This window comes from Myotis brandtii, unplaced genomic scaffold (genome assembly GCF_000412655.1).
Source record: "Myotis brandtii unplaced genomic scaffold, ASM41265v1 scaffold728, whole genome shotgun sequence".
NCBI lineage: Eukaryota > Metazoa > Chordata > Mammalia > Chiroptera > Vespertilionidae > Myotis > Myotis brandtii.
The window spans coordinates 325,550-337,572 of NW_005370875.1; the positions used below are offsets into that span (position 1 = coordinate 325,550).

General features: G+C 53.0%; 2 protein-coding genes across 3 annotated transcripts in view; one reads left to right on the plus strand and one right to left on the minus strand.

The window, feature by feature from the left end:
• The window catches only part of INCA1 (inhibitor of CDK, cyclin A1 interacting protein 1), a 19,208-nt gene extending 7,336 nt beyond the window's left edge, over positions 1–11,872 (minus strand). The window contains exon 1 of one of the 2 annotated variants that reach the window (XM_014530240.1): positions 11,851–11,872. Coding sequence is in view for 1 of the 2 variants with exons in the window: in XM_014530241.1 (XP_014385727.1) it covers positions 158–242 (85 nt within the window). In the remaining variant the exon portion in view is untranslated. Of the gene's footprint in view, positions 1–157; positions 1,055–11,850 lie in introns of those variants that run through there. The other variant, XM_014530241.1, reaches the window with a different exon arrangement.
• KIF1C (kinesin family member 1C) overlaps positions 1,453–12,023 on the plus strand; it is a 31,119-nt gene continuing 20,548 nt past the window's right edge. Inside the window, exons 1-15 of the mRNA XM_005882573.2 lie at positions 1,453–1,603; positions 1,815–1,947; positions 2,361–2,437; positions 2,745–2,924; positions 3,527–3,592; positions 4,437–4,615; positions 4,703–4,814; positions 5,260–5,337; positions 5,497–5,562; positions 5,653–5,728; positions 6,206–6,284; positions 6,502–6,647; positions 7,427–7,596; positions 7,761–7,840; positions 7,967–8,042. Coding sequence (XP_005882635.1) covers positions 1,842–1,947; positions 2,361–2,437; positions 2,745–2,924; positions 3,527–3,592; positions 4,437–4,615; positions 4,703–4,814; positions 5,260–5,337; positions 5,497–5,562; positions 5,653–5,728; positions 6,206–6,284; positions 6,502–6,647; positions 7,427–7,596; positions 7,761–7,840; positions 7,967–8,042 — 1,491 coding nt within the window. The 5' untranslated portion in view covers positions 1,453–1,603; positions 1,815–1,841. The remainder of the gene's footprint in view (positions 1,604–1,814; positions 1,948–2,360; positions 2,438–2,744; positions 2,925–3,526; positions 3,593–4,436; positions 4,616–4,702; positions 4,815–5,259; positions 5,338–5,496; positions 5,563–5,652; positions 5,729–6,205; positions 6,285–6,501; positions 6,648–7,426; positions 7,597–7,760; positions 7,841–7,966; positions 8,043–12,023) is intronic.

The window sequence follows — 12,023 nt, forward strand, 5'->3', positions numbered from 1 at the left end:
GCAAGGCCTCCCAGGAAGGCCGGGGTCCGGGCCTATGTGAGATCTGCCGGGCGGGCTGGGTCCAGGTGGTCCTTGGGCTCCGGTTCGGGTGGGTCACCCCCTCCCCAGTCGTGGCCCCTCCCTGCACCCACTGCTCCTTGACGCTGCGCCGGCTGACCTGCCTGTCCCCTGGCCCTGTCCCCCGCTAACCCCGAGTCGTGCCATCCCGATCCCTGCTCCATTGGCCCCCTCGGCGTCACCATTGCATGTCCCCCCCAGTGTGGTCAGGGTCTGGGGTCAGGGCTGTTCTTCCTGAGAAAGCCTCTAATGTCAGCTACTCCCTTCCTGCCCTGGGACACACCAGCCCTCTCACTCTGCACCCCCACCCCCGAGGCCGGTGAGGTGAGACCCAGCCAACATGACAGCAGTTTGAGGCCCTTCAGGGTCCCAGGAGGGGCCCCAGCATCCCGGATCCCTCTCTCCACACTCTCCACCCTGTCTCCGTGGGCGTAGGCTGCTCAGCCTCTCCTCCCAGGGTGTGGGCACCCGATCACCCACATTCCTGGGCTCCGGTCTGGCACCTTCCCCAGGGCAGTGGACGCCATAGCATTAGCCTCAGGCAGGGGCCGAGACCTGCCTGCCCCTTTCCCGTCTCCCCCTTTTCAGGGAGACAGACCCCAGGGTCACCCTCCCTTCCCCATAAAGACAGGTATCCTGGCTTCCTCCACCCGGAGCCCGGGCTGGATGGATGCAGGATGACCCCGCCCTCCCCTGCCCATTGTCCTGGATCCTGGGGAGGAAGTGCTGGGGGCTGGGCGAGGGGTTTGGGGCCACAGGCCCTGCGGATCCCAGGCCTGGACTGTACCTCCAGCCCTTGCACTTTGCCCTTTGGCAATCCCTGCCCCTGTGTGGGGGTTGTGGCCCTGGTGGGAGCTGGCGGCCACTTCGCCCTGGCTGACCCCGACCCTGACCCTGTGTGGGAATTTTAGGGTAGTTTTGTGTTGAGGATTTTCTCTCCTCTTGCTTCTCTTCTGGGCTCCCCGTTTGTGCGTTTGCCCTGGAGTTCTCTTCCCTGTCTGTCCTCCCATTTCTGTGTGTGTTGGCCTGCGCCTCTCCTTCCTTTTCCTCCCATTATTTCCTTCATAGCATGACCTCGATTTTGCCTTCTCTCTTGTGTCTCTGGTTTTCTTGGTATCTGCGACTCTCTGCCCCTCCTCTTCCCCCTTCCCGACACCCGCAGGGTCTCTGCCCATGTGTCCCTTTCTCAGAATTGCCTTCCGTGCAGCCTCTCCTCTATCTGACGTTTAGCACACTTGTGAGTGACGAGGAATAAAAATATCACCATCTCTGCCCTTGGATTCACATTGCATTCGGCCACTCCAGAGGGACAGCCATCCTTCCTTTTTCCGACATTACCCCCCACCCCTTATTCTCCAGTCATGCCACCCCAAACACACCTCTGGAGCTACAGGTGCCTCCTAACCGCTCTTCCCCCACAACCAGGGTTTCCCTCACAGCCCCAGCTGGCGTGGCCAGGCCCCAAGTGTAGGATGGGGCTCCCCCTACGAGGGCCGGTGGCAGCCAGAACTGATACAGCCCCCCTGGTCTGGGGCCAGGACGACAGGTAACTGCGAGCTGGGATATGGCTAGGAATACCTTTGGGAGTCCCTGAGGAGAGTGACATTTGGGAGGAAGGCCAGGGAACTAGGACCTGGGTTCGTGGGGGGTTGAGTAGCTGGAAGGGGGGTGGAGAGACTGGTTTCTTGGAGAAGCTGGGAGTTAGTGTCTGGGTCCCCCCAGCAGCTCTAACCACCTCTTGTGTCTCTGTCCTCCAGCTGAGGAGGGTGGGAGTATCTGAAGCCATGACTGGTGCCTCAGTGAAAGTGGCAGTGAGGGTTCGGCCCTTCAATGCCCGTGAGACCAGCCAGGATGCCAAGTGTGTGGTCAGCATGCAGGGCAGCACCACCTGTGAGTGAGTCCCAGGAGCCTGGCAGGGGACAGGCGGGGTGGCCAGGCCCACCACGCAGGCTAGTCCTGCTGGGCTGAACCGGGAGAAGGGCTGTGCCCAGCACAGAGCAGGTGCTAGTTGTAAGGGTGGGGGTTGGGGCGGGCTGGCCTTTCCTCGCTCCCAGTCCCTGGGAGGGGGAATGCTGGCCTGGAGCCCTCCATTGCCCAATCCAAGGAGGCAGTCTGGTGGGGGCGGGTCCTAGGAGGCCAAAATTAGCTTTGGTGCGGGAGGGGGTGGGGAGTATTAAAGGGGAGAGATGAACTAGGACAGAGGAGGGAGTACGAGGATGCCTGCATTCGGGGGCTTGTGGGCAGTGGGCAGAGGTTGGGAGCACCTGACCTTGGCCTTCCTTTGCCCTCTGCTGCCCCCTCAGCCATCATCAATCCGAAACAAAGCAAGGATGGCCCCAAAAGCTTCACCTTTGACTACTCCTACTGGTCACACACTTCGGTAAGGTTGTTGGGCTGGGGAAGAGCTAAGCAACAAGGGACAGGGGATTTAGGTCCTGGGCGGGGGCATTGCAGGGGAATAGCACCTGTGGGGGGTTGGGTGGGATGGGGTGGGTAGGACACGGGTTGTGACTGGGAGCAGGAAATTGAATAGGACCCCCAGGGATGATTAGGATGTGATGGGGTTGGGAAGCGCACAGGACCTTTGGGCAGTCTCTGACAATGGGGGCAAGCCTCCCGGGACCTAGACACTAAGGACAAAGCCATGTAGGGCTCATGCTGTCTTTCTCTGCTCCATTTCCACCTAGGCTGAGGACCCCCAGTTTGCATCTCAGCAACAGGTGTATCGGGACATTGGAGAAGAGATGCTGCTCCACGCCTTTGAAGGCTACAACGTGTGCATCTTTGCCTATGGGCAGACCGGGGCTGGGAAATCCTACACCATGATGGGGCGGCAGGAGCCAGGGCAGCAGGGCATTGTGCCCCAGGTACTTGCCGGGACCTGGCAGGGCCGCCGGGGCGGAAGCATCTTCAGCTGTCCCGAGGGTTCTAAGGGTTATGGAGCAGAGAACTGGCTCTCTGAGGCCCTTAGTGACAGGGAATGTGATGGTGGGTAGGGGTAGGCTGCAGCCTGGACATCCAGGACCCTCCAGAAGCAACAAGGCTCAGTAAGGAGAGCCAAAGCTATGGCATCAGAGAGCCCTGGTTTGAACCCTGGTTCTGCCACTTACATTTACCTTGTCTCATAGCCACTGTGAGTATACCTACCCTGTATTCTGGGGTACCGTAGTTAGCATGGTGAGTATACCAGAAGCCAGCTGAGGATAACTGAGAAATGCTCGTAATTCTCCCTGGCTGTGCAGTGCAGTGGCCTTGCACACAGGCTCTGGAGTTAGGATGCCTGGGTTTGCTAGCTGTGACCCCGGGCAAGTGTGAACCTCTCTGAGGTTGCTTTTCCATCTGTAAAACGGGAATGACCCCTCCCTCAGGGTTGAGTTAGGGTGCAGCTGGACCACTTAGGACAGGGCCTGGACTGATGCTGGGCGCCGCAGGTGCACTGTGAACAGCAGCTTTTCTGTGTCCTCTCCAGCTCTGTGAAGACCTCTTCTCTCGTGTTAGTAAGAACCAGAGCGCTGAGCTCTCCTATTCTGTGGAGGTAAGCCCGAGTCTAGGTGGGCAGGAGGGAGGGCGTGGTGATCCTGGGTAGAGAGGGGGAGAGAGGAGTGGTTAAGACCAAGGGCAGTCTCTGAGTCAGCCAGCCTGAGATTCATGTCCTGCCAGTTACTAACGGTGGCTTTGAGCAAATGATTTTATCTCTCAGCTGCTGAGTATGTTCATCTATGAAATGATAATGGCGGGATCCCCGTCCTAGGTTGTTGGGTGGTTCAGTAAGCACATGCAAAGTGCTTAGCACCATGCCTGGTGCCTAGTAAATGCTCAAATCACCAGTTTCATACTCAGTGGAGTATAGGGTGTTTCATAGTCAGTATTTTGTTTGCTTGTTATGTGTTTTTTTTTAATTGAATTTATTGGGGTGACATTGGTTAATAGAATTATATAGATTTCAGGTGTATGATTCTGTAATATAGGGTGTCCCAAAATTCATGCAAGATTTGAATTTTGCGTGAGCATTAACAACAACAACAAAAAATAAAAGCCTAATTTTACTTGGTTTATTGAATCAGATTCTAATATCTGTTGCCCTTTGATTTCAATCCCTTCAATTTGATAAGCATTACCAAGTACCAATTATGGCCCAGGAGCAGGGACAATGAAGACCAATGAAGACCACGGCTTTGCGTATGTGCCAGCAAAGCCATGGAGGCCATTTACCCTTGGGACACCCTATATATCATCTGTATGTTGTGTTGTGTGTTTACCACTGCAAGTCAAGTCTTCCTTCACCATTTATCTCCCCATACGCTCTTCTGCCTCTGCCCACTCCCCTCTACTTCTGGTAATCACCGTACTGTTATTTCTTATTTTCTTCTTCCACTTAGGTGAGCTATATGGAGATCTATTGTGAACGGGTACGCGACCTCTTGAACCCCAAGAGTCGGGGCGCTCTGCGGGTCCGGGAGCACCCCATCCTGGGCCCCTATGTGCAGGACTTGTCTAAATTGGCTGTGACCTCCTATGCAGACATTGCTGATCTCATGGACTGTGGCAATAAGGCGAGGTGAGGTGGGCCGGTGGAGTGGAGGGAAAGGGAGCCAGGCTTAGAACGGTGAGAGGTGGGATCCAGTGACCACTCCCTTTCCCCCAGGACTGTGGCTGCCACCAATATGAATGAGACCAGCAGCCGTTCCCATGCCGTCTTCACCATTGTCTTCACACAGCGTTGCCATGACCAGCTCACTGGGCTGGACTCAGAGAAGGTGGGGACCCTCCCCCCCACTGTCCCTACCTAGTAACATGAAATGGCCTTGTGTCCTCCTCCCTGCCCACGCTGGGTCTGAGTGCCTTCTCCAGGCTTCCAAAGGTCTCTGTCCTTCCCCTCGCAGATCATAGGGTACAATCTCCCATTTGCTTGTTTGTCCTTCTTACTAGACTTCTCGGGGCAGGGCTTGGATTCCACTGTACCTTGTTCTGGCACACAGTGGGCAAGTAAATACCTATAAACAAAATAAATGCACAAATGGATGAATAACCAGTCCCTTATTATTGTCTTAATAAATTTCATTTCCTCCTGTCCTGTTCCCTCATCCCCTCCTGCATTTTTCCATCCCTTGCCAACAGCCCAGTTCCCTTGCTGGGTGTTCTGCTGATTTGCCTGCCCCACCCCACTGACCCAGTCACCTCTACCTCTTTCCTCTGACTCAGGTTAGTAAGATCAGTTTGGTGGACCTTGCTGGGAGTGAGCGGGCTGACTCCTCAGGAGCCCGGGGCATGCGCCTGAAGGTGAGGAGGCTTAGGAGGGGCGGACAGGGGTAGTGTTGGGGGCTGTGTGCAGTGGTCTCTCATCCTAACCTGGGACTCTGGTTGCGGGGAGGAGGATGGGGAAGTGGGTTGGAGTGCGAGAGTAGGGCCTCATTCCTCACATTCCTTATCGCTTTTCAGGAAGGTGCCAATATAAATAAGTCCCTGACTACTCTAGGGAAGGTGATCTCTGCCCTTGCGGATATGGTAAGACCTGGGGTGGGAAGAGAAGGGGCTCTGGGTGAGGGGACACTGGGGATGGCCCACCCTGACCCCCTCCCCTCTTCTGTCCCCCAGCAATCAAAGAAGCGGAAGTCGGATTTTATCCCTTACAGGGACTCTGTGCTCACCTGGCTACTCAAGGAGAATTTGGGTGAGGAGCTCCTCCTCTCTGTCTTTGCTGACCTTGCCACCATTCTGCTAACCCCCTTTGATAAATCCCCTTGCCACCCCGAGATGCTCAAGTTCTCCAATTGTCCGATGGACTCTCCCCTGACCTGGGGAACATCCTTTGAAGATGTCCTGTTGCTGAGATCAAGGCCACACCCTGCCTGCCAAGCCAAGTGCCTCACTAACCTGGCCACTCATGACCCCTCTCTGATCCTACACCCACTGCTGACTTCATCCTCCTCCTACTGCTCTCTGTCCCACAGATGTCTGTCATCTCCTTGACCTCACCTCTGCTCCCTCTAGCTACTAGATTTCATGTGTAGCTCCACAATGCTTAGCTTCACCCTACCTTGGACAGTGCCCCGTCAGACCCCTGTCAGGGCACTAAGGCCCCCTGACCCACTATGACTTTCCTTAGGACCCAGCCCAGCTTAAGCTTTCCCCTCCTCTCCATGCATAGGTGGGAACTCACGCACAGCAATGATTGCAGCCCTGAGCCCCGCAGACATCAATTACGAGGAGACTCTCAGCACCCTCAGGTGGGGCTCTGGTGGGGTGGAAACAGCATAAGAAAAGTGCCAGGGGAGCTCAGAGGCTGGTAGGTAGTTCAGGACCTTGCCCATGAGACAGAGTTGACCCTCAACTGTGCCCCAGTATTTTAAAACCTGGGAGGGAGAGAGGGAAATAGGCAGCAGGCAGCAGACTAAGGTCACCTGGGTCTGGGCCTCACCAATCCCAATCCTCCTCCTCACCCAGGTATGCTGACCGCACCAAGCAGATCCGCTGCAATGCCATCATCAATGAGGACCCTAATGCCCGGCTGATCCGGGAGCTGCAGGAGGAGGTGGCGCGGCTGCGGGAACTGCTGATGGCTCAGGGGCTCTCAGCCTCTGCTCTGGGAGGTAGGGCTCCAAGGGAGGGGCAGCTCAGGCACGCCCCTTGGCTTGCCTCAACCCTCCTCATTTGCCTTTGCCCAGTCCTGGGGCCAGGGAGGGGCCACTGACCACGAAGCCCTTTATGTCCTCGGTGACATGGGACAGATATGGAGCGGGGACTTACCCTGTCTTGCAAAAGTTCATGTGAAACATAAGCTTAACAACAGTTAATAGTGGGATGGTTTCTAAAGTTTACTGCTTAGTCTCACTGATACAAAATGATGTCCATTCTCGAGGATGTAGAACTGTTGGGCTGCGTCAGGTGTTGACTCCGAATTCAGTATTTGAGTCCATCCCGTTGAGGACAGTCAGGGTGCTGAGGGGCACAGTGGAGGAAATAGGGTGTCCATTCTTGGTAAGAGAAGGATAAGGTAGATGTAAAAAAAAGAAACAAAAACAGTCTAGTCTCTCTTATCCCAGAAGGCAGGATCAGGAACAATGGCCACCTGTAACGGAGGTAGATTTTAGCTCAGCATAGCCGAGAACTTTCTGATAGTGTGAGTCATCTAACAATGGAAGGAACTCACTGCCTTGTTCAGTAATGAGCTCTCCACCCTTAGAGGGGAGCAAGCAGAGACTGGGTACCCATTTATTAAGGCTGCAGTAGGAGGGCTTCCTGTTTGGTGGAGGTTGACCAGATGTCTTCAGAAGTTCCTATAGACTGGTCCTCTCTGAGGCCTTCTCTATGTTTCCAATCAGCTACATCTTTCCTTAGCCTCCTTCTTTGCCTTCTTTCTCCTTCCCAGGCCTGAAGGTGGATGAGGGGAGTCCTGGAGGTGCTCTGCCAGCTATAGCGTCTCCCCCTTCCCCAGCTTCACCCTCATCTCCCCCCACACACAATGGGGAACTGGAGCCATCATTCTCCCCCAATGCTGAGCCCCAGATTGGGCCTGAGGAGGCCATGGAGAGGCTGCAGGTGGGAAGCTGGAGCTGGCCAGGACTGGGGACCTGGGGGCTGATGGGAGTGTAGTTCTCTAAAGCCAGGGCCGAAGAGGAGGAAGGAATCCCAGGAGTGACGTGGGCCCCACGGTAGGTGCTTGTCCCAGAATGTCCTGATCCCTGTCTGCCTCCTGCCCCCAGGAAACAGAGAAGATCATAGCTGAACTGAATGAGACCTGGGAAGAGAAACTACGCAAGACGGAAGCCCTGAGGATGGAGAGGTATGAGGGGAGGGGGGACAGCTGGAGCCTTGGAAGAATGGGGGATGGGGAGGGAAGGTCAGATTCTTTAGGGGAGCAGTTCATGGGTAGCGATGATAAGACTAACATCTGTTTCTTGGCCTGCAGAGAAGCATTGCTGGCTGAGATGGGGGTGGCTGTCCGGGAGGACGGGGGAACCGTGGGTGTCTTCTCTCCGAAGAAGGTGAGTGAGTGGTTGGGTGAAGAGGCCTAGGAGACCCTGGATGCTTAGAGAAGAGGGTTGGCGGTGGGAGAGTGATAAGTTCTAACCCTGATCTCCAAGGTCTTTAAATTGTCCCCCCATCACCTCTGTCCCCACTCCTACATCTTCTCTCTGTGTTGCCTGTCCATCCCTGCCTTCTCTCTCCCTCCATCTGACAGTTAGCCAAAGAGGCAGGTGCTCAGTAAGTGCCTGTGGCCAGGGACTCTAGGGACCCAGAAGGGTGACAGGGCCCCTGCCCTTAGGGGGATTCAAGAGCTGCTTAGAATCTAGGTATTTACAAACGTAACCTCACACGTGTGTATGTGAATTCATGCCTGGAATTTATCTCAGTAAGAAACTGGTTATAGTGGTTGCCCCAGGAAAGAGGGAGAGGACCTGGGAGGTTGGAGGTTGGTTGGATAGAGACTTATTCACAGTATACTATTTTGTATCATTTGACTTCTATACTCTGTACATATGGTATCTACTCAAAAAATGAGCTTAAAATACATTTCAAAAAGGATAACTTGGAAACAGATAAGAAATAAGCACCAAACTGTATGATGGTGATTGCAGAAGCAGTGAGAAGCGTAAAGATGGTAGCATCAGTACAGCCTGTAGATGAATGGAAACTGGTTTCCTGGAGAAGGTGGTTTGGAAAATGGAGCGTGAACGAAGGTCAGGATTTGGGAGTAGCGAAGAGCAGAGAGAACATTAGGCTAAGGAAACACAGGTGTCAGTGGGTGGGGCGTATGTGTCATGTGCCTGGTGTGTAGTGGTAGCGGGTGCTCAGTACATCTTTGCTGAGAGGAAGGAAGGAAGGAAACAGGGTAGGAGTGATCAGCCTCAGCTGGAGACACCAGCAAAGCATAGGAACGGACCAATCAGAATGGATGCTAGCCATAGACAGCTGGCACAGCTGTATGGGTCAGGCATACTGATGAAGGGATGACGTGGAGGCCAGTTGGAGTAAGTCAGGAATTCCCAGTCCCCTGGAGAGCTAGCCACATCTGTTTGGTCCACTTTACGAAGGAAAATAGGATCAGGACCTAAGTCAGATACAGTGCTGATGCAGACAGGGTCACGGGGACTGCCTAAAAGAGGTGGTGGGTTGGAAGAAGGTCCTCCTGGTTTCATAAGATCAGGGCCATCTGGGAGGCTGAGCAAGCAGGGATCATTGGACAGGGATCTGAAAAGAAAGGGGTGTGCTTTGCATGGCCTACGGCACAGTGAGGGAGTGAGAGAGCTATGGGTGGATGATGGAGGGTGGCAGGCTGAACTGAGGGACCTGGTCCAGGGGTGAGTACCCAGGGCTTGGGGTCCTTCTGAGGTCTGCATCTGGGAGAGGAGCTACATATGGCTCTCAACATAGCTTGCAGCCACCTTGAGGTACTGGTACCTGAGGAGCTTCCACCACAGTTGCAGGGTTAGAGGAAAAGTAGAAATGGGTGAAAGGTAGATGTGGTGGGCGTTTCTTCCCTGAAGGGCTTCCATTGCACAGGGAAGCCACCTACTGAAGCCCAGGGACCAACAGGGATGTGTTGTTTTTTGTTTGTAATTATTCTTATAAAGGCGATATATACCAGAGAGAACCCTCATGTAGTGCTTTTCCTTCCCACCCTCAGTTCCCCTCCCAGAGGCAAGCCCTCTTACCGGGTCCCGACGTGTCTGGAGGTAGCCAGTGCACACACAGTGTGTGTGTTCTGTATAATTAGACGCAGGTGTGTGTGCATGCAGGCACGAGTGCCTACATACATGACCTCTTTTTGGAATAGTAGTTGTTGAGTACTTTATACTTTATTTTTTCATATAACCTTGAAATTCTGTCCTTTTTTGTGGTGTCAGAATATCCTATTGATGTAGGATAATTTAATTGGTTGAGTACTTTATACTTTATTTTTTCATATAACCTAGAAATTCTGTCTGTTCCTTTTTGTGGTGTCAGAATATCCTATTGATGTAGGATAATTTAATTAGCCAGTTTCCTGCTGATGGTCATTTAGGTTGTATCCCATTTTTTAATATTATAAATAATATTACAACGGTTGGTCTTAAATAGGTCTGTTATCTGTAGAAAAAATTCCTAGAAGTGGAGATTTGGGTCAAATAGTAGCTATGTGAAATTTCAATCTGTTTTGCCAAAGTGCACTCCAAAGATAATAACCATGTCACTTTATACTCCCAGAAGCAACATCCTCACCCTCTTCTAATTTTTGACCTTTGCCAATCTGGTAAAATGGTGTTTTACTTTTGCATTTTCTCAAGGTGGTAAGGATGAACATATTTTCATATGTTTAAAAGACATGTATGTTTCAGGAGGGGGAGCTGTTAGACTACAGATGGGGAGATGGGTTTGGTGGCTCCAGCCTGGGAATGGTGGGTGAGGAAATGTGGTCCTAGGGGAGAGGCTGTAGTTGGTCTTGGAGAGGGCCAAGAGACTTAGGGAAAGTTCCCTCTTTCTGGGACCCCCCACCACCAGGCCTGCTTACCTAGGTGATTTTAAACCTGGCTTGGTGCTGCTTTCACAGGGGTGGGAGTGGGTAAGGGTGGCGGGGGGAGGACCAAACTCTGGGTCCCCCACCCCCAGCCTCATCCTGAGTGGCTCCCTGCTTATCTGCCTGACATATTAGGCTTCTAGGTAAGGTTTCATTTGAACAAAGGGCTCCAGGGCTGAACAAAGATTGAAAAGCACTGTCCTCAATCATGTCCCCTCTCCCAAGGGATGGATCACTTTCTGCTCTCAGAGCCCATCAGTGTTTGGCGTTCCTGACACTACAGTGTTGGGAGGGGCGTGAGAGTCCCTTGGGAGAAGAGGAAGTGTGGCAGCAGTGAATTGTTGGGGTGCCTGGGTAGAGGGGCAGACACATGGATACATGGTATATCCACCATGGATCACCATTCAGGGGGTCCCCAAAGAAATATGGGGCCTGACTATTGGCTCTTTTTTCCTACACGGTGCGCTTTCATGCCTCCATGCTGTTGCTCACACTCCTCTTTTAACCTGGAATGCTCTCCATTCTGCATGTCCACGTCCTCGTCCTCAAAGATCGGATCCCATGCTGCCTTTCCACGAGGTCCTCTTGAACCTTCTCTGAGTTCCTGCAGTTCTTCACTTTATTCATCTTTGCATCTACCCTCCCCCCAGCCCAGGATATGGTGGCACTCACCTCCTGGGAACAAATGACTGAGTGAATTACTAAGTGAAGATGTGGAAAGATCAGAAACTCTACTGTGAGGCATCCCTTTCCTCTTGTAATGTTGCCAAGTCTTATCTCCCCAAGTTGACGGATTTCCTTGCTGACAGGACAGCAGCATTGGGGGTTGCTTCATCGCTGTGTCCCACCTAGCACTTCACAGGGTCTTTAGAAAGTAAATTCTTGTAGAAAGGAGGCAGAGGGTCTTGTCTTCAGTTGGAAGGCGGTGAGAGCTTTGTGGAGGAAGTGGCATTTGAGACAGACTGAGGGAAGTGAATGACTAGGACAGGTGGGAATAGGGGTGGGGCTGGGAACATGGGGAGGAGCTCCCAGGCATGTTTAGGGATGAAGGAGGTCTTCTGGAATAAGTGTTCAGCAGTCCCACTGGGTGGGAACACAGGAGAGAGGGATCCCAGGAAGGGGCTGGGATAGGTGGGCTGGGACCCTGATGTGGATGAGGCCCACGGATGCCAGCGTAAAAAGCAGTCTTAGCCCTCGCTGGTTTGGCTCAGTGGATAGAGTGTCGGCCTGTGAACTGAAGGGTCCTAGGTTTGATTCTGGTCAAGGACACATGCCCTAGTTCAGTGATGGCGAACCTATGAACTCATTTTTTTGGTTGATTTTTCTTTGTTAAATGGCATTTAAATATATAAAATAAATATCAAAAATATAAATCTTTGTTTTACTATGGTTGCAAATATCAAAAAATTTCTATATGTGACACGGCACCAGAGTTAAGTTAGGGTTTTTCAAAATGCTGACACGCAGA